This window comes from Gymnoscopelus braueri, assembly GCF_963280865.1.
Source record: "Gymnoscopelus braueri genome assembly, chromosome: 17".
Lineage (NCBI taxonomy): Eukaryota > Metazoa > Chordata > Actinopteri > Myctophiformes > Myctophidae > Gymnoscopelus > Gymnoscopelus braueri.
The window spans coordinates 20250924-20269216 of NC_137617.1; the positions used below are offsets into that span (position 1 = coordinate 20250924).

The following is an 18293-nucleotide window of genomic DNA, read 5'->3' on the forward strand; positions in this document are numbered from 1 at the left end:
AACAACCACACATTATAGTGTGTTGGGTTACCTATCTCAAACAAGTCATGTCAAGTCTTCCCTGATCTATTTTCTATTTGCCATGACATTAAAGGCCAAAACCACAAGTTCAATAAGGCATTCTTCCATCCATGTCTCACCAGTATGTTTACTTGAAACTGAAACTCTGTTTACGAGTATTATAGTGCAGCTGAGCATCTCACTAGTGCGAGCCGAGATCGTTTTTGAAGTGGTACGGTACAACAACTGTCTATGTGCTGTTCAAAATGATATGGCATATCGTACGACTTCAAATGACCTGTGGCACTTACAACCTTTTATCAGAATCAGAATCATGCAGAAAGTATACTTATATTTGATATTTTAAGTCCACATTGTGAGTATCCAAACAAAGGGGCTGGGGCTAAAAGCCCCCTTTGGATCTGACCTATGCACACAACTGGACATCAGTTATATATATCTTTAAAAAAAATCTGTCACAGTAACTTTACCATGAAGTCAATATTGTTGTCCTCATTGCAGAAGTACTCCATAAGTTTTTCAAAGCGGCTCCTCTCTCCACAAACCTGGGAAACAATGCAAAAGGTCACGATTAATATAATTATCAGAACTGAGGCATCTGGCAAAGAGAAAACAATGTTCCATCATCTTAAAGAAATTTCTGCTTAAATAGCATAGCAGAGTACAGAGAAAGGAACAAGATGGTTATGTAGATAGGATGACATGCAGAAACAGACCATGATCTGATCAGATTGAGCATTTGATAGAATCATCCTGTATCTATTTGGTGTCGAGTGCGCGCGCACACACACACACACACACACACACACACACACACACACACACACACACACACACACACACACACACACACACACACACACACACACACACACACACACACACACACACACACACACACACACACACACACACACACACACACACACACACACACACACACACACACACCCCCCTTAGCACCTAGTGCAAATATCTCAGTCTTTTGTCTTTTTCATAATACTGAGGTTATCTGGTGAAAGTGAGATCTACAACTGCGTATTATCAGCATAAGAATGGCAGAACACATTGTGTCTCTGTATGATGGTACCAAGTGGGAGCATACAGTATAGTAGATTGAACAGCAATGCACCAAGAACTGACCCTTGTGTGACCCCACAGAAACGGTTGTCTTCATCAGATTTGAAAACCAGATAAGAGCAGGAAGTACTTCACTCTAACCTAGTTACTTTGTTTATACAAACCTAAGGGACTAACTAAAGGAAGTGGGTGAGGTCGCATCTAGTGGTGCGGAAGTCCCACCCTGTACTATCCGCTGCCCCGTGTTTCTATGTGACACCACCCTGCCAGCCACAGCTTTCCCTTGTTGATGTACCGCAACTGTTTTCGTGGTTTTCTGAACCCTCCAAAGCAGATGGGGGAGGGGGGGGGCATTTTCTTAACCACGTATGCCCAACAGCAGATCTACAACGCGGCATGATGCTTGCGTCTGCAAGATTGAAAGATTGTTGGAAAATGTTGATAATTTACCCAAAATAGGGACACCCTGTTAACGAGGTCAACATATTTTTGTCTCCGCCAGGCCGAAAGGCATGGCGAGAGAGTATGTTTTACCCCCTGTCCGTCCGTCCGTCCGTGTGTCCGTCCGTGTGTGTGTGTGTGTGTCCGTCCTTCTGTCTGCGACCAGCTAATCTCCGCCACTGTTGGCCCAGTCGCTGTGAAACTGTGCACACACACTCCCTGGATACCACAGCAGAACCTCTGCCCCACATTTTTCAGATCAGCCCGTCATAGCGCCACCATGAGGCCGACTTTTGCAAAACAATTTTTTTGCTATTACTCCTACAGATTTTGTCCAAAAAACATGCAAATCGGTACACAGTATCTCCATAGCCATGTGATCAACACGGATCTGTCCGATTTCCCATATTCCATCCTCATTGGCTAAGGTTGGCTTCCAAAGTTTGCAGGATTGGTCCGTTTTGAACAAAATGCCTCAAATCATGAACGCAGCGTGCGATTTCCGTGAAAATTTGCACGCACATTCCCACTAGGCCGCGGAAGAAATGCCCCCCTTTTCACATTGCCCTGTTATAGCGCCACCAGCAGGTCTACTTTAGCAAAACAAATTTTTGCAACAAAATGCCTCAAATCATGAACGCATGCACATTCCCACTAAGCCGAGGAAGAAATGGCACCCTTTTCACATTGGCCTATTATAGCGCCACCAGGAGGCCACAATAACGTACCTGACCTGGCGGAGACCTGTGCTCCGAGGAGCACTTTTTCTAGTTTTTTATTACATTGTTAATATATTATATTTAATATAAGGAATCCATCCAATTCCATAGTCCAGATGACATGCCATGTCTTTCAGATTAAAAAAAAAAATAGTGATATTATCAAACATAAAAATATGTCACAGTCTCCAGTTTCCAAAAGGAAATGCATTTATTTAATTCAGTCTGACCAGAAGCAGGGACAATAAAAAAAAAAAACCCAGAGGGGGGCATATCAGATCCCCCCAATCCCCCCAGCAAATCAAACCCTGCTCCTTGTCATGTCCGTAAGAGCAAAGTTACCGAAACCTTCATTTGAAGGTGTGGATATGAGACTAACTTCACTGTGTCCACATGGGGGCAGCATGTACACACGTAGCCTCTCTCAAATATATAATTCCACCATACTGTCACAATGTTTTAGCTTAAAGTTTTTTAAATGACAGTGCTGAGCAAAAGCGTTTTCTTTTAAGCGGTCCATTTTTGTGCTCTAAGGATATGAGACGTGACAAGTCAGTCATACCTCAGTAACTTGACATGTATGCAGACTAATTAAAAGCTAGTGTACAGTATGTAGACAGTGATCAGGATTAATTGGCCTCTGTGATCTGCAAGTTCAGCATAGAGTTCAGAGGTAAACAGGAACAAATGTCACTTAAAGCTAGTGCTGTGTGTTGTGTAAAGTACATACTGTATGTTGTCTAGTGTGTTCTTGTATTAGCTCAACAAAACCTCAGTCTTGGAGCATGCCGGCAGCTGACTCAATATCAAATCAACCACATAATTGCAGTTTGATTCCGACAGGTCTAAAATAAGGCTACAGTGATAAGCACATTGGTTTGGGTAAAATCTAAAACATTATTTTTTAAAGCACATCAAAGAGAGGGATTACAGATTAGTGTGTGTGTGTGCACAGGAGGAGAGAGACATTTGTCTCAAATTGTGACAACACACGCCTCCAGTCTGAACCATTAGCATCAGTCCGTGCTGTGCCTTAACCACCACCCCCTCGCCCACTCATGTCCTCTAAATAATGCATCATGCCAGGCCACCCCTCCCTGCGGAGCCCAAAACAATGCCCACGCTCCGCTGCCAAGGGTCACACGAGCCAGCCCTTGGCGCGGTGCCTGTCCACCTCTACTTTACTCCTCCGCCATGTGCTCTCTGTTTATCTCTCCATCTCTACCTCCTCTTTCTCTCTCTCTCACCCACACACATTGCGGACGTCGTCAGTGTACCAAAACAAGTGCCACTTGCTGTGTTACTAGAGATGCCATTGTGGTAACCGATAGGCCTCTTCTCAACCTGGCACTGACCAGCCTCACCAGATGATTTGGTGGATTGAAAATGACAGGTTCTGACATTGCGGTTGAAATCAATCTGTTAATCTATTCAGCTCAACGACCACAGATTCTCATGTTATTTACCATCACAATGATTGATCAGGTAAACGGTGAATTTTCCTTCTGACCATACAAATTAGTCTCCAGCATACATGGAAAATAGGTGGTGCAAAAGCCTCAAATGTGACTCTACAGTAAGTGAAACGCCATCACATACAGTAGTTGATCATGTCAATCATTAACTGCATTTATAGTTTTCTTGAAAAGTGTGGACAGGTGTAGTCACTTGTAGATGTAAATATTTCAGAACCTCGTGTATATCGTTGAGATGATGCCTATCGCTGACTGTGTCATATTACAGGCCCTTTAAAAGAAGTAAATGTACCCACAACTGCTGCAGAGTGAGCCTTACTAAGACCAGACAGAGTAGATCCAAAATGCAGAGTTACATTATATTTAATACATGGAATCCTTCCAATTCCATAGTCCAGATGACATGTCATCTCTTTCAGCAGATACAACCCAAATGGAACTATGGTGTGTTCATAACAGTTTGTTATTTTGGGAACATTTTCAAAATAATTTGCTAAATCAATTTAATTTCTTTTTAAAATTGTGAAAATAGCAGTTGGTCAAAACAATGTAAATTCTCAAATTCAGATTAGTCAATTTAGAAAAACTATACAAAATACTGATCATTGGCACTACAAATGCATTAAAGGTAGTGGAAGTGATTTTTTGGGGTTCTCTGTTAAAAAAAAGTCTATATTCTGATAGTAATCATTGCTGTATAGAATGTTTGTTCAGTAACACGGGTCTCCACATCTCTCCAGTTCTTTAATAAACAGAAAATGCATTTTCAGGTGGGTTGCCAATTTCAGCCAATCAGGAGAGAGTACCCATTTATCAGCTTCAATTTTAGTGTTCCAGTTCCATTTTTGTCTGCTCACTTCTTTGTGTCATCACTTCCAATTTCACTTGTGTATCCTGTAGCCTGCATGCGTTCTCTATCCACATTGGTATCCTGACCTGAAAATGCATTTTCTGTTTACTAAAGAGCTTGAGAGACAGGGAAACCCAAGTTACTGAACAAACACAATAGCAAGGATTGCTATCAGAATATAGATATTGAAACACTTTAAAAAAGAAAATCTTCAAGAAATGTTTTCTGAACTACTCTGAGAGAATTCTAAATCTTCAGTGGCCATATGATGTACGTTAACTTTGTGCCCTGTTCACAGTGACCAACCAACACCAGATACTGCTAAGGGGCCTGTTGCAGGGTAGGGTCCTCGCATCCTCCACCATTGCTAATAATAGCCTATCCTAGGTCGATGCAAGACTCCATTCTGTCTTGCTTGTTGTAACCACAAGAGGTGATCTGCTGGCAACAGTTGCTGCCTTTTCAGACAGCGGAGAGAGAACGCAACAAGTGTTTCACATATCAATGTCTCATCACTCCATTTAGGCTGTTTGTGGAACAGCTGGGCTTGACAGCTGACATGAGGGTGGGGGGTATGGGAGTGAGCCTAACCTGCTTTTCAACGCGGTGTGAGAATAACTAGCATACCAGTCCCTAACATTCAATTGTAGGAATCAAAATCTACCCTATGTTTAGTTAGGGATAACTAATACTAGAAAAATATTCGTCATATCATTCATTATAAATAACTTTTGGTCAACTACAATACAGGGATTTCATTGTCAAAACTTTGACAATGAAATCATACAAATGTAAAGCAATGTAGAACTTTAGTGGAAGCTACAGTAGCTGGCCAAGATATACTGTAAGTCCAAATACTGTCAATCATCTTCTGATGCTTCTGTGCCGTGCTGAAACAGGTCTCAAAATCACTCTTTTAGCTCATAAGCACACAAACAAAGCACATTCTGCCATTAAGAAAACAATGACATTGTGACGTAGTGGATCTGCTATTTTCGCTGAATGTTAGCCCCCAGAATAGGGGGCATTCTGCCATTAAAAACACAATGACATGGTGACGTTGTAGATCTGCTATTTTCGCCGAATATTTGCCCCCAGAATAGGGATGTTCATGCAGTTCTAATATTAGGGAAGATTAATACATTCGCATTCAGAAAAGAGAGTGGCTCTGAGTCTCCATCATCTTGGAGGGCCATCTGACCTCTTTGAAGTTGTCGAAGGCAGAGAGGATGATGTCATGGCCTCCTCTCACTAGACAAACAGCAGCTAGCAGCTCCAGCACCAGAGCCTTGGTCCTGGGGATGGAGGTAGGAACATTGTTAAGTTGGTTTATGTGGAGTTACTTTTCAGGAAATGGGAAAAAAATACCTGTGTTCCAATGGAGCCAATGTAGTTGTTATTTAGACACAAGCTCTTGTTAATACTTTTCATTGGTTCAATATTGTATATAAAACCCACAGACACACTTAGCAGATCTACAAATCTTGGCAGATCTACAAGTTCACAACTTGTATATCTGCTATTTTTGCTACATTTGTGTGACACTGTAGTATGACGAAATAGGGCATTAATTAACACAAAAACATAACACATTTAAATATGTAGATACAAGGTTTCTGCTGACAGCAACAATGTTATGTAACATATTACAAATTAACATTACTTTGAACACAGCACCTAGGGGGATGTGTGAGAGATCAAATACAACACACCACAAGCCTTACCGAGGATTCCTATTGTTGAGGCTAAGAGTGATCTCGTTGACACAGCAGGGGTGGGTCATCACCAAGTTGAAGCCAGACTGGCGTACACACACACACACACACACACACACACACACACACACACACACACACACACACACACACACACACACACACACACACACACACACACACACACACACACACACACACACACACACACACACACACACACACACACACACACACACACACACACACACACACACACGTCGCTATCATTACAAAACCCTATACAGTATAGAGGCCCTGATAGTTCCATCTATCATCAAAGTAGATCAATCAACCAATTGGTTTAATGGTACGTATGCAAGAAAACTATTATTATCATTATTAATATTATTATTCTTTTATGAATGTCATTGAAAAGAAATTGTTGCAAAAAAAATCATTTTAACGTAATAGGCATTTGGAATTATGGGTCCAAAGACAACATATCAATGTGGACCCCAAAACAATAAGATCTATAAACCATGGGATCTCTGAGGGCCCCTGTCAACCCAGGGCCCTTATCCTAGGAGGTGTCAGGGCATACAAGCAACAAAGGTTTATGGACAAAAGGATTATGGACTATTCTGTGCATAGAGAGGCTTGATCATTCATGGAAAGAACCTGGTACCTGGTAGTTCATGATGGCACGTAAGCACATGATGCAGAGGTGAACATCATCTCGCTGGCTGGCAACACGTGAGGTCCTCAGGGCTTTCCTGTGGTGGAGAGAGTTCAATTCCTTCCATTATCGCTGTGTCTCTCACCACAGAGCTACTGCAGTGATAGCACATAACGTGGTAGTCGGCATAGTGTAATTTTGAGCTGCCATTGGATCACATATTATTGTAAAATGTTTCCTGGAAAAGGAATAGCATGAAATGGTTCAGAATGGTTCACAACCAAGCGTATAATAAATACCTTGGGAAATCCATATCTTAAAATTATTTTAATCAAAAATTACAATATGGTGATGCACAGGGAAGTAAGAAATGTTTTGGCCTAAGCCTTCATCAGCGTACAGTATGTCATAATGCACAGTATGTCAGAATAACAATTATTTTCATTGGCAGGTATGTTTGAACATACAAGGAATGTATTTTTGGTGAGGTTGGTGCATTACACTGAAAGCAATACTATAGAAACATTTACTCATTATTTACAGAAATGTTCTCAAAGTATCAAGATAAGCCAAAATAAGCTAGAAACTATATAAATACGATATTCAATAGTACACTGTAGTGTAAACAATAGATCATAGAGGCTGGTAAAGTAGCAAAGGTGAGAAAAGAGTTCTTAATCAACCCATGACCATTCAAAACAAGTTCATGAATGAATGAATTCAATGCATATGAGAGAGAGGGGGAGACGATGAGAAATAACAAGGTAAGAGAACAAGAGAAATAGAGTTGAAGAGTTGACACAGAGGCAGATGGGTGAAAGGCCTTCGCGGGGCCGAGGGCGATGGCTGAGACATCATCACAATCACACCCCCGTTGGGACTTGGGAGGCATCAGTGACAGTGTGTCCTCAACAAAATGGAACCGCCCAGTCGTCGCACGACGAGCATGGACTGTCTGTCAAATTGAGCATTGCAGACATTTCTGACATTCATACACTCATACGTTCAAACCTCACACGGATGCAAGGATCACGTTGCCAAACTGCAGGTCCCCTGATAACATACATACTGTAAGTACAGTACATAGTAATTATCCTGACAAGAATGCAGTTGTTCCAGATGAGAAAGATAAGACTTCTGAGACAGTTTGTTGTCGTAGTTTGTGTGCATGTGGTTTGTATGCATGTTTATATGCCCGCTGTGTGTCAACATCATTGCAAATACACGGACATTATGACGACTAGGACACAGCAAATGTAATACACCACAGGAAAAATTACACAGCCTGGCTATCTTCTGTTCAAGCAATGTGCTAAATGTAATTAGACGTTTATTATTACCCATCACAGTTTATGAAATACTCACAGCGCTGATTATGAAGAAAAACTCAGGGTTACGGATGTAACCCCGGTTTCTTTAGAATTCTGAGTAACATACTCACTATGGGATATCAGCGCCCCCTGGCGTGATGCAGAGCTACATACCATAAACTCCCGGGCCATTCATTGGCTGAGAAGGGTATGTCACGTGTCCGGTAAACCGGAAGAGGTATAAAACCTCTTGCGTGACGTGGCTCATCCTCTTTAACACGCTTCCTGCATGCAGATGCACACAAACAGGGGTGTTAGGTGAGTATGTTACTCCGAATTCTAAAGAAACCGGGGTTACATCCGTAACCCTGAGTTTCTTGTCTAATTCTCCGTAACATACTCACTATGGGATGCATAAACCCCCCTGGGGCTTATAGCCATACCGAATCTCAGGTCCGCACGCCCCCTAGCCATAAGGCCCCGTCCCCCTGGACGTGACCTTCGGCCTCACGGGCGCCCCAGCCCTCCGGGCCAGGGTGCGGTATATGATGTTAATAAAAGGACCCTGACAGACCAAGTCTGCCTTATTCAACTAATGGACAGACACAAGTCTGTCCCCTAAGTGAAAACAAGGAAACAGGGCCCTCCTCCCCTGGGAACCTACCACAGGTGGTCCCGAGGGGACTTAATAATAATAATAAACTTTATTTGTATAGCACCTTTCATGACATGAAATGCAGCTCAAAGTGCTTTACAGAGCAAGAATACAATTACAGTTAGAACCAATTTAACAATAAAGCAAACAAAGATAAAATAAAATAAAATAAAAGCAAAGGCAAAAGCAAAGGCATAAAACAACATTAAAATAGGGAATACAGTGAGGAATTAAAAATCAACCAAAGAATCAGCTAAAAGCAAGAGTGAAGTAATAGGTCTTGAGCTGTGCTTTAAAGCTATCGACAGAGGCTGCCTGTCTTAGGTGTAATGGGAGTTTATTCCACACTGTCGGTCCGTAAAAGCAGAATGCTGCTTCACCGTATTTTTTATATGTCATTGTAGGCACCTCGAGCAGGTCAGCACTTGAAGACCTGAGGGCCCGGTTTGGAACATATCTCTCTAGGCAGTCAGAGAGGTAGGTAGGTGCCAGACCATTTAGAGCTTTATAAACTATTAAAAGAATTTTAAAATCAATCCTAAAAACAACCGGGAGCCAGTGTAGTGAAGCAAGAACTGGAGTGATATGTTCTCTCATCCTGGTTTTAGTTAAAATTCTGGCTGCCGCATTTTGAACAAGTTGTAATCTGTCAGTTGTTTTCTTTGGCAGGCCAGAGTAGAGTGCGTTGCAGTAATCAAGCCGAGAGAAAACAAAAGCGTGGATCAGCGTCTTTGCATCGTCTAACGACAGATAGTCTCTAATTCGCGCAATATTTCTAAGATGAAAGAAAGCAATCTTGGTGACATGATTAATGTGTGTATTGAAATTCAATTCAGAATCGATAATCACCCCCAGGTTCTTTACTGTGGTGTTACTTTCTACAGCCAGGTTACCAAGTCTACTTGTTATTGATTCTCTCTGCTCACTGGAGCCAATTATGAGAACTTCTGTTTTATCCTCATTTACCTCATTTAGCTCAGCTTAAGAGAAGGAAGGTAGGGGACACAACACCGTTCCTTAAGTGAAACAAGGAAACAGGGGCCCTCCTCCCCTGGAGACCTACCACAGGTGGTCCCGAGGGGACTTCAAGAGAAGGAAGATAGGGAAGAGAAAAAAGGCAGGTTAAAAACAAAACCAGCCTAGCTCCCCCCATTCTAACTAGAGACAGCCGCCACCCCTAGGACAGCATGCGCCACTGACGCTGCTGCCACGTCCAGGCTATAGAAAGCCGCAAACGTTGAAGGTGACGACCAGTTTGCGGCCGCACACACTTCCTGGACCGAAACCCCCCTGGAGAGGGCCCAGGAAGCAGCCACGCCCCTAGTAGAATGAGCCTTCAGTCCTTCTGGAACTGGAACGCCACCACTGACGTAGGCCAGCTTAATGGCATCCAAAATCCATCTAGAAAGCGTCGCCTTAGCCACTGCCTTCCTCTGATCACCCGGGCCGAAGGAGACAAACAGCTGCGACGACGATCGGCCGGCCACCGTCTTCTGGCAGTAGAGCCTCAAAGCCCTTACCGGGCAAAGACAGTGTAGCCGCCTATCCTCCGCTGAAGCGAAAGGCGGCGGATGAAAAGCTACCAGCTCAACCGGCGTCTGGGTGACCACCCCGTTCTTGGGGACAAACGCCAAGTTTGGCTTAAGCAAAACCCTACTGTCGTCACCCACGAACCTCATACACTCCGAACTCACCGAGAGCGCATGTATGTCGCTGACCCGTTTGGCTGTAGTCAGGGCAACCAAAAGAACCGTTTTGAGGCTGACGATCCTCAGATCCGCTGACTCCAAAGGCTCGAACGGTGGGAGGCAAAGCGCCCCCAGCACCACCGTCAGTTCCCAAGCCGGGAACAGAGCCCTAGAGACCGGCCTGGCCCGCCTGGCGCCGTTCATGAACCCCCGCACCATCGGGTGTTGGCCAACCGTCATGCCATCGAAACTTTCGTGACACGCGGAAATGGCCGCCTGATACACCTTAATCGTCGAGAAAGCCAGACCCTGCCTCAATTTTTCCTGTAGGAACATGAGGACGCTGCGTACCGGGGCCCGAAAGGCCTCAACCGGCGGTGACTGACTCAGACACCATGCCACGAACAGGTTCCACCTGTCGTCGTACGCGGACCTCGTGGAAAGGGCCCTTGCCCCCTGGATGGTGGCCACCACGTCAGGGGGCAGGCCATACGAAGTCAAGGTCTGCCTCTCACGGGCCAAACCCACAGGTCTAGGTCCTGAGGTCTCTCGTGGAAGATGTCGACCCCTCCCTGCCGTAGTAGGTCCCTGTACAGCGGGAGGGGCCAAGGCTCGGCGTAGAGGAGAGGTGTTATCTCCGACCTCCACACGCCCCATGCCGGAGCCACTAGCAGCACTGACCGACCCTGAAGTCTCACCCTCTCCAGTGTTGAGGGGATCAGGTCCAGTGGCGGGAACGCATACAGCAGTTCGTCCGGCCAGTCGTGGGCTAGTGCGTCCATGCCCAGTGAACGGTCCCCCACCCTCACCGAGAAAAAGCGAGAACACTTCGCGTTCTCCTCGGAGGCAAACAAATCGACCTGCGCCCGGCCAAACCTGGCCCAGATCAGGTCCGCCACCGACGGCTTGAGGGACCAGTCCTCGTACCGGGGTTCGCCCCTGGACAGTAAGTCCGCTCCGCTGTTCAGGAGACCCGGCACATGTGAAGCTCGAATCGACGCGAGATGCGAATCGCACCAACGCGTCAGTCTGCACGCCAGGCTGTCCAACACTTGGGAGCGCAAGCCCCCCTGCCTGTTGATATAGCACATGGTCGTGGTGTTGTCCGTCCTGATAGCGACGTCCCACACCCCTCTGGCCGAGCGGCCTTCGTGGACGGCCCCCCATCCCGTCAGGCTGGCGTCCGTGGTGATAACCATCCGTGACGTCACAACCCCCACACTGACCCCCTCGGTCAGAAAGGGCGCCTGTGACCATGGTCTGAGAGCCTCCACGCACCGTGGAGGCACCACCACTTTCCGCGAACCCATAGTGGATGGGATCCCTAGCGCCAACATCCACCGCTGGAAAGGTCTCATGTAGAGTCTGCCTAGGCGGACCAGGTGTATGGCTGAGGCCATGAGACCCGCCGCCCGCATACACAGTCTGTAACTGACTGGACGCCCCACGTGGAAAGATCTCACACACGCCAAAAAGCTGTCTACCCTGTCCTGGGATAGGCGCGCCATGAGCGTGTTCGAATCCAGCAGGATCCCTAAGAAGGTGGTCCGCTGAGACGGAACCAGTACGCTCTTTTTGGCGTTGATCATGAAACCTAGGGACGTCAGGTGAGCGACTGCCACGCGCGTGTGTCGCATCACCTCCTCTCTCGAGCCTGCCGCCAGGAGCCAGTCGTCTATGTAAGTGGACAACCGGATCCCCTGCCTCCTCAGTGGAGCCACGGCTGCGTCCGTGCATTTCACGAACACCCTGGGGCTGAGAGACATTCCAAACGGGAGGACATTGTACTCGTACACCCTCCCCTCGAACCCGAAGCGCAGGAACTTCCTGTGCGGTGGGTAGATTGGAATGTGAAAATAAGCATCCTTGAGATCGATACTCGTCCACCAGTCCCCAAGACGCACGGTGCGTAAAAGCGCAGCGGTTGTCAGCATTCGAAAATGGAAAACCGTGAGGTATTTGTTGAGACCCTTCAGGTTCAGAATGGGTCGCACCCCCCCCCCCTTCTTTGCCACCAGAAAATATTTCGAATAGAAACCCAGTCGGTTCTGGTTCGGAAGTAATTCCGTGACAGCGCCTTTGCTCAAAAGGGAGGCAACCTCCTCCCTCAGAGTACTGGCCGCTGGACCTGTGGCCTTGGAAAACAACACTTTGTCTGTCATTGGGGGTTTTCTGGAAAATTGTAACCTGTAACCCTTCTGTATTGTGCGTAATACCCAAGGATTTGGCTTGCAAATCTTCCATTCCTCCACACACCGAGCGAGTGGGTTGGCCGGTGACGTCATCGGCCGCTCGGAGAGTGGGAGCGTCGCTATGGGGACGGTTGCCATGGGGAGCAGTGACGCTGCTGCTACTGCCGCCGGCGGTGCTAACCCTGAGGTGACTGACGTCAACATCCGGTTTGTCCGCCCGCGCCGGCTGCCTGTTTCCATGGAAACCGACGGCGCTGTCACCCGGACAAACGGGGCCGCCCGAACTAAGCCTACCTTGGCCGTCGCCCCCCCGTCGGAGCCCAAAGGCTCCGCACGTAGCGTCGACAAAACCCTCCTCCCCGTAGGGGATGTTTTGTCGCTCGGAAACGGTGAATGTGGCCTGTAATTCGAGAGGCGGTGTGGAAAAGGGGCCAAGTGTCCCTCCAAGATGGCGGGGACCGAGGTCCGCCTTTTCTGAGCCAAGTACTTCCGGTTCACAGTGACGTGCTGCTGCAACCTGGGAGACGGAAGCCTGTGAGGCGACAAAACCCTCCTCCCCGTAAGGGATGCGTTGTCGCCCGTTACAAGCGAACGTGGCCCGCCCATCGTGACGCGTTGCGAGAGAGGGGGCATCTGTCCCTCCAAAATGGCGGAGACAGAGGCCCGCTCTGTCTGACTCAAAGACTTCCGGTCCACAGTGGCGTTTCGCTGCATCCCGTGAGACGGAAGCCTGTGAGGCGAAAGGCAAAACCGACGTGACCCTGTTCCACTGGCGCTTTGGCGCCCTCTTGTGGACAAAGGCGGCGTCGGTTTGTTTAATACCTTTCCGATTACCTTCATATGACCCAAAACATGCACAGATGTTGTCCGAACAATGCCTGGAACACCGGGGTTCGGGTGTTCCCGGCCTTGTGGGCTCATGGAATGATGGTATTGACTTAATGCATTTACAGAGTGTATCCCAGCAGTGTCTGGAGCCCCGGCAAACGGGGGCCCCAGGCACTTTGGGCTTATGGGAAGATGACATAGATTTAATGCATGCACATGGGGACCCCCAGCAATACCTGGAGCCCCGGAAATCGGGGGCTCCAGGCCTTGTTGGCCCATACAGTGAGGGCGCTGGAACAGAGGGGCCCGCGAGACGGGGACCCCTCTGCTCCAAGGCCCTATGCCATGTGAAAGAACGAGACTGTTTGTAACATTCGGTACATTTATTTTCTTTTGCAGAGAAAAAGGAGGTACATACAGGGCACTTTTCACTGAAACATTGCGCTGTACTACTAAAACGTCCACATTCTGCACACATAAATCGTCCACACTCTGAACACAACAAAGTTTCTTGGCACTCGTGGAGCCGTCCTCGACTCTGTCCAACGAGGCCTGAAAAGCCACGGTCCTCTTCCCCAACACGAACGGCGGAACAGCGGGCTGAGCCGGTCTGTGCACCGGCGAGACAATGTCACTTACCCCGCCCGCCACGAGGCTTCCCTCCTGTGTTGCGACGTGGAGGTCGGCTGGAGCTTCCTACGGTGTTTGTGTTGGTAGAGGCGGGTGGCTGGCGGGGGGAAGCTCTGCCACGATTGCCCGCGTTGCTCTGCGGTCTGTCCCGCGAGCTCGCCTGGGCTGAAGAGGAGCGGGAAGTGTTGGACCCTCGGCGAGAGGAGGAGGAACGACCTCTGCCCGCGGGCCTCTCGTTGCGGGGTCTCGCAGACGGAGGAGGGGCTGGCTCCAAAACCCCCGCCGCGGCCTCCCTCTGGGCCTTCCGTGAGTCGGTGGAGACTCGGAGGAACTCCGACGCTCCAGCGAAGAGGTTGTCTGGCTTCAGCGGGAGCGCCATGACGCTTTTCTTTGCGTCCACCACCTCGTGACGGAAGATGGCCAGATCGAGCCAACGAGCCCTCTCAATCGCCGCGCTGTCCGCCATGGACTTCCCCACCCAGGCTGTGGCGTGACGAGTGACCTTAATGGTCAGTTGTTGAAGGGCCTCCAGCTCCTCAGCGTCGTCGCCCCACGCCTCTCTTAGCTCGGCTAGCCGCTTAGCTGTCGAGCCCTGGAGAATGGCGACCATGTTCAGCGCGCGCGCCGCCAGCGCTGCTGACTTGTACGCCTTCTTCACCGCCACGGATATCGCCTTTTCCTTGGGGACGGTGAAGTGCGGGTCGGGAGTAAGGGCCACTGGATGACGCTGGTCCATGATGCCCTGGGCCAGGACGGGGTCCATGGGGGGACAGGCGATGAGCCCCAACTTCGGCGCGTCCACCACCTCGAGGGGGAAACCCAGCCGATGCGGCTCGGAATGGACCTCCCAGGTGGACATGAGGGCGTTGGCGAAGCCCAGCGCGGCCGGGACTTTCCTGGACCTCTGCGCGCGCTGATCCTGGGGAGCCAAGCCCTGGTACTCGTCATCTTGCCCGGTGGAGGATGCACGCTCCTCCATCGGGCGAACGAGCCCACATCTGAGCAAGGCTCTATCGATGATAGCCGAGACCGGCTCGTCGCGCCTTGCGGGATCGGATTCCAGCTCCTGGGCGTCCGGCCAGCTGGGCCCCAGCTGACCGCCAGAAGCCCCGAGGTCGTCGTCCTGACGAGGGCTGGAGGCGGCTGCTCCGGTAGCCCCCTGGAACGACAGTATCTCACCCTCCTCCGCCCCCTCGTCCATGCTGTGGGTGCTGCCGTCGTCGGAGACGTCGCTGAACGAAGGCGAAGCCCCGCTGTCACGGTACTCCTGCTGCGGCCTCGGAGAGAGCGGCTGGGAAGAGGGGGATGAAGCGCCGCTAGCTAGCTGCACCCGGGTGGTTCCCCCGGTCACAGCTGCGGCGGCCGGTGGAGTGCTGCGCGGCACGGAGGGTGTAGCAGACTGGAGCTGCTGCGACGGCGCACTCTGGTGTTGCTGCGAGCGGTTGCTGCTGGGACCGCCCGCAGCTGGAGGGCCCATTGTGGGATGAGGGCGCACGTGGTGGGCGCTACCACCCACGTTACCTGGGCCGGTGTCCATGCGGGCTGGATCCGCTACGGCGCTGCCGCCTGGGGCCAGTTCGTCGGCCCTGTCTAGACGGCGCTCGAGGCGACGCCTGGAGAACCGGGCGCAGTCGTCGCAACCTCCCGGTGCACCACGGAAGTGCTTCGCCTCGAAGGCATGCCGTCGCCCGAGGCAGGAGATGCAAAACCCGTGAGGGTCGTCCGCGGCGATCAGCAAGCGGCACCGTGGCGTCAGCCCGCACGAACGTGGAGCCTCCATGGAGCTAACCTATTAGCCTTTAGCCGGCCGGCTAAACACGAGGAAAGCAAAAGGAGGAAAACTTGATTTCAGATAGAAAGAAAAGATAAGAGAGCCGCGGGAGCGGAAAGAATAATAAACTTTTTTTTTTTGCAGTAGAGGAAAACCCGTGGGTCAGTACAAGTACCACCCGAGTGGGCTAAAGCTGGTTTCGGTCTAATTCACAAAGTTTGTAAAGTTTGGTCTTTGAGGTATGTCTTGTAGCTGTAGCATCTGCCATGCAGAGAAGCGAAAGAGGATGAGCCACGTCACGCAAGAGGTTTTATACCTCTTCCGGTTTACCGGACACGTGACATACCCTTCTCAGCCAATGAATGGCCCGGGAGTTTATGGTATGTAGCTCTGCATCACGCCAGGGGGCGCTGATATCCCATAGTGAGTATGTTACGGAGAATTAGACAAGAAACCAGAAAGCCTTTCAGATTTTTCTAACAAACATACAATTTCCGGACCGTGCAGCGCACCGTACTGAATTTTAACCACTCAAAGAGATTCTACAAGCTTACAATGCACCGGGAAGTCATATGTGACCTTATAGATCTGCTGTTTTTGCTCATTTTGAATCAAAAATTAAAAATCTAAATATGAACTATACAACACCAAAATCCCAGATAGATGAGGTTTTCATGTGGCTAAATTAGTTCATCTCTATACGACTGACATTTTAATTTAAGTGGAATGCCACAAGAGAACTATAGGAATGTCAATGTAGTTATTTGCTCTGCAGCAGAATGCATTCCTCTTCCTCTTTAAGAATACAATTCTGATGATTATGAAGAGAGGGCACTGTTCCTTTATCCCTTTGTCCATTGTAATTGTTGTATAATGAATCTGTGATATAGTTTATGACACAATGCACAATATATTGTGGATTATCATATTAATACATTTAATTTAATTCACATGCGCAGGTACGCACACCCATTGATATGATCAATTATTTCTGTCAATATATGGACCTAATAAGAATGATTTTGTCGGACCCAAAATGTATGCTAATTAATCGGGCCGGGCCGAGCCTCGGGTTCCGACTTTTTTATTTATTTATTATTATCTATTACCCTCAACAAAGAAATGTCAACTGCCCCTAGCGGCCTAACGGTAAGGCCAACGGAAATGCCAGTGGATGTGTTGGATGCAGCTCAAAGTGAACTTAACTCAGGTATCTAGTTTGTTGCCGTCCAACCTTCCTAGCCCATGTTATTAAAGAAACACTAATCTCTGGAACGGAATGTCCAATCTGCTCAGTTCAAAGCTTGTTGGATGCGTGACTTTGAGGACATTAAGCACATAATGACACCTTTTAGTTTTTTGGGGGGTTTTCGGGCCTAAAAGTATGATAATTGTTCCGGACGGGCTGAGCGTTGTACGTGTGTGTGTGTGTGTGTGTGTGTGTGTGTGTGTGTGTGTGTGTGTGTGTGTGTGTGTGTGTGTGTGTGTGTGTGTGTGTGTGTGTGTGTGTGTGTGTGTGTGTGTGTGTGTGTGTGTGTGTGTGTGTGTGTGTGTGTGTGTGTGTGTGTGTGTGTGTGTGTGTGTGTGTGTGTGTAAGCATGTGTTTGCATGTGTGTAAATGTATCTGCATAAACAGCATGAGAGTATGAGCAAGCTGCCAATGCACACACTCAGTGTGCTGTACATCAGGCATTTGTGTGACCTGCTTTATGTAAATACAGTGAAACTGCCAGCCATTCACAGTGACACAAGAGATTCAACGCAACACATGAAAGACAACACGCACAGTGCACAAATCTAGCCATGATCAGTGGTGGACAAAGTACTCAACCCCAGTAGGCTACTTGACCAGGAGTATACAGAAGATACTCCTCGTCAAATATTACTCAACTACAAGTGAAAGTTGCTCCGTCAAATGTGTACTTGAGTTAAAGTAATGGAATACTTGCTTTTAAAAAGACTTTAAGTATTCAAAAGTACATATATATATATATATATATATATACATATATATATATATATATATATATATATATATATATATATATATATATATATATATATATACTGTATATATATATATACTATATATTCCCCCAAAATTACCCAAAGTTTTCAAAAAGTATCAAATATAGTGAAAATAACAGCTCAACAAGCTCATGATGATGCATTGTGAGCTTGTAGATCTGCTATTTTCGTTTGAAATAGGACTGAAGTGGTTCATTCATAATGTACTTTTTCCCCTTCCTAGAAATGTAGT

The 18293-nt window shown here is 47.9% G+C and overlaps 1 protein-coding gene across 1 annotated transcript in view; it reads right to left on the reverse strand.

Annotated features, from left to right (window-relative positions):
* Window positions 1-18293, reverse strand: part of fmnl1b (formin-like 1b) — a 51913-nt gene that overhangs the window by 14216 nt on the left and 19404 nt on the right. Inside the window, exons 8-11 of the mRNA XM_080456098.1 lie at window positions 6969-7056; window positions 6311-6387; window positions 5788-5881; window positions 492-566 (exon numbers count right to left, since the gene is read on the reverse strand). Coding sequence (XP_080312224.1) covers window positions 492-566; window positions 5788-5881; window positions 6311-6387; window positions 6969-7056 — 334 coding nt within the window. The remainder of the gene's footprint in view (window positions 1-491; window positions 567-5787; window positions 5882-6310; window positions 6388-6968; window positions 7057-18293) is intronic.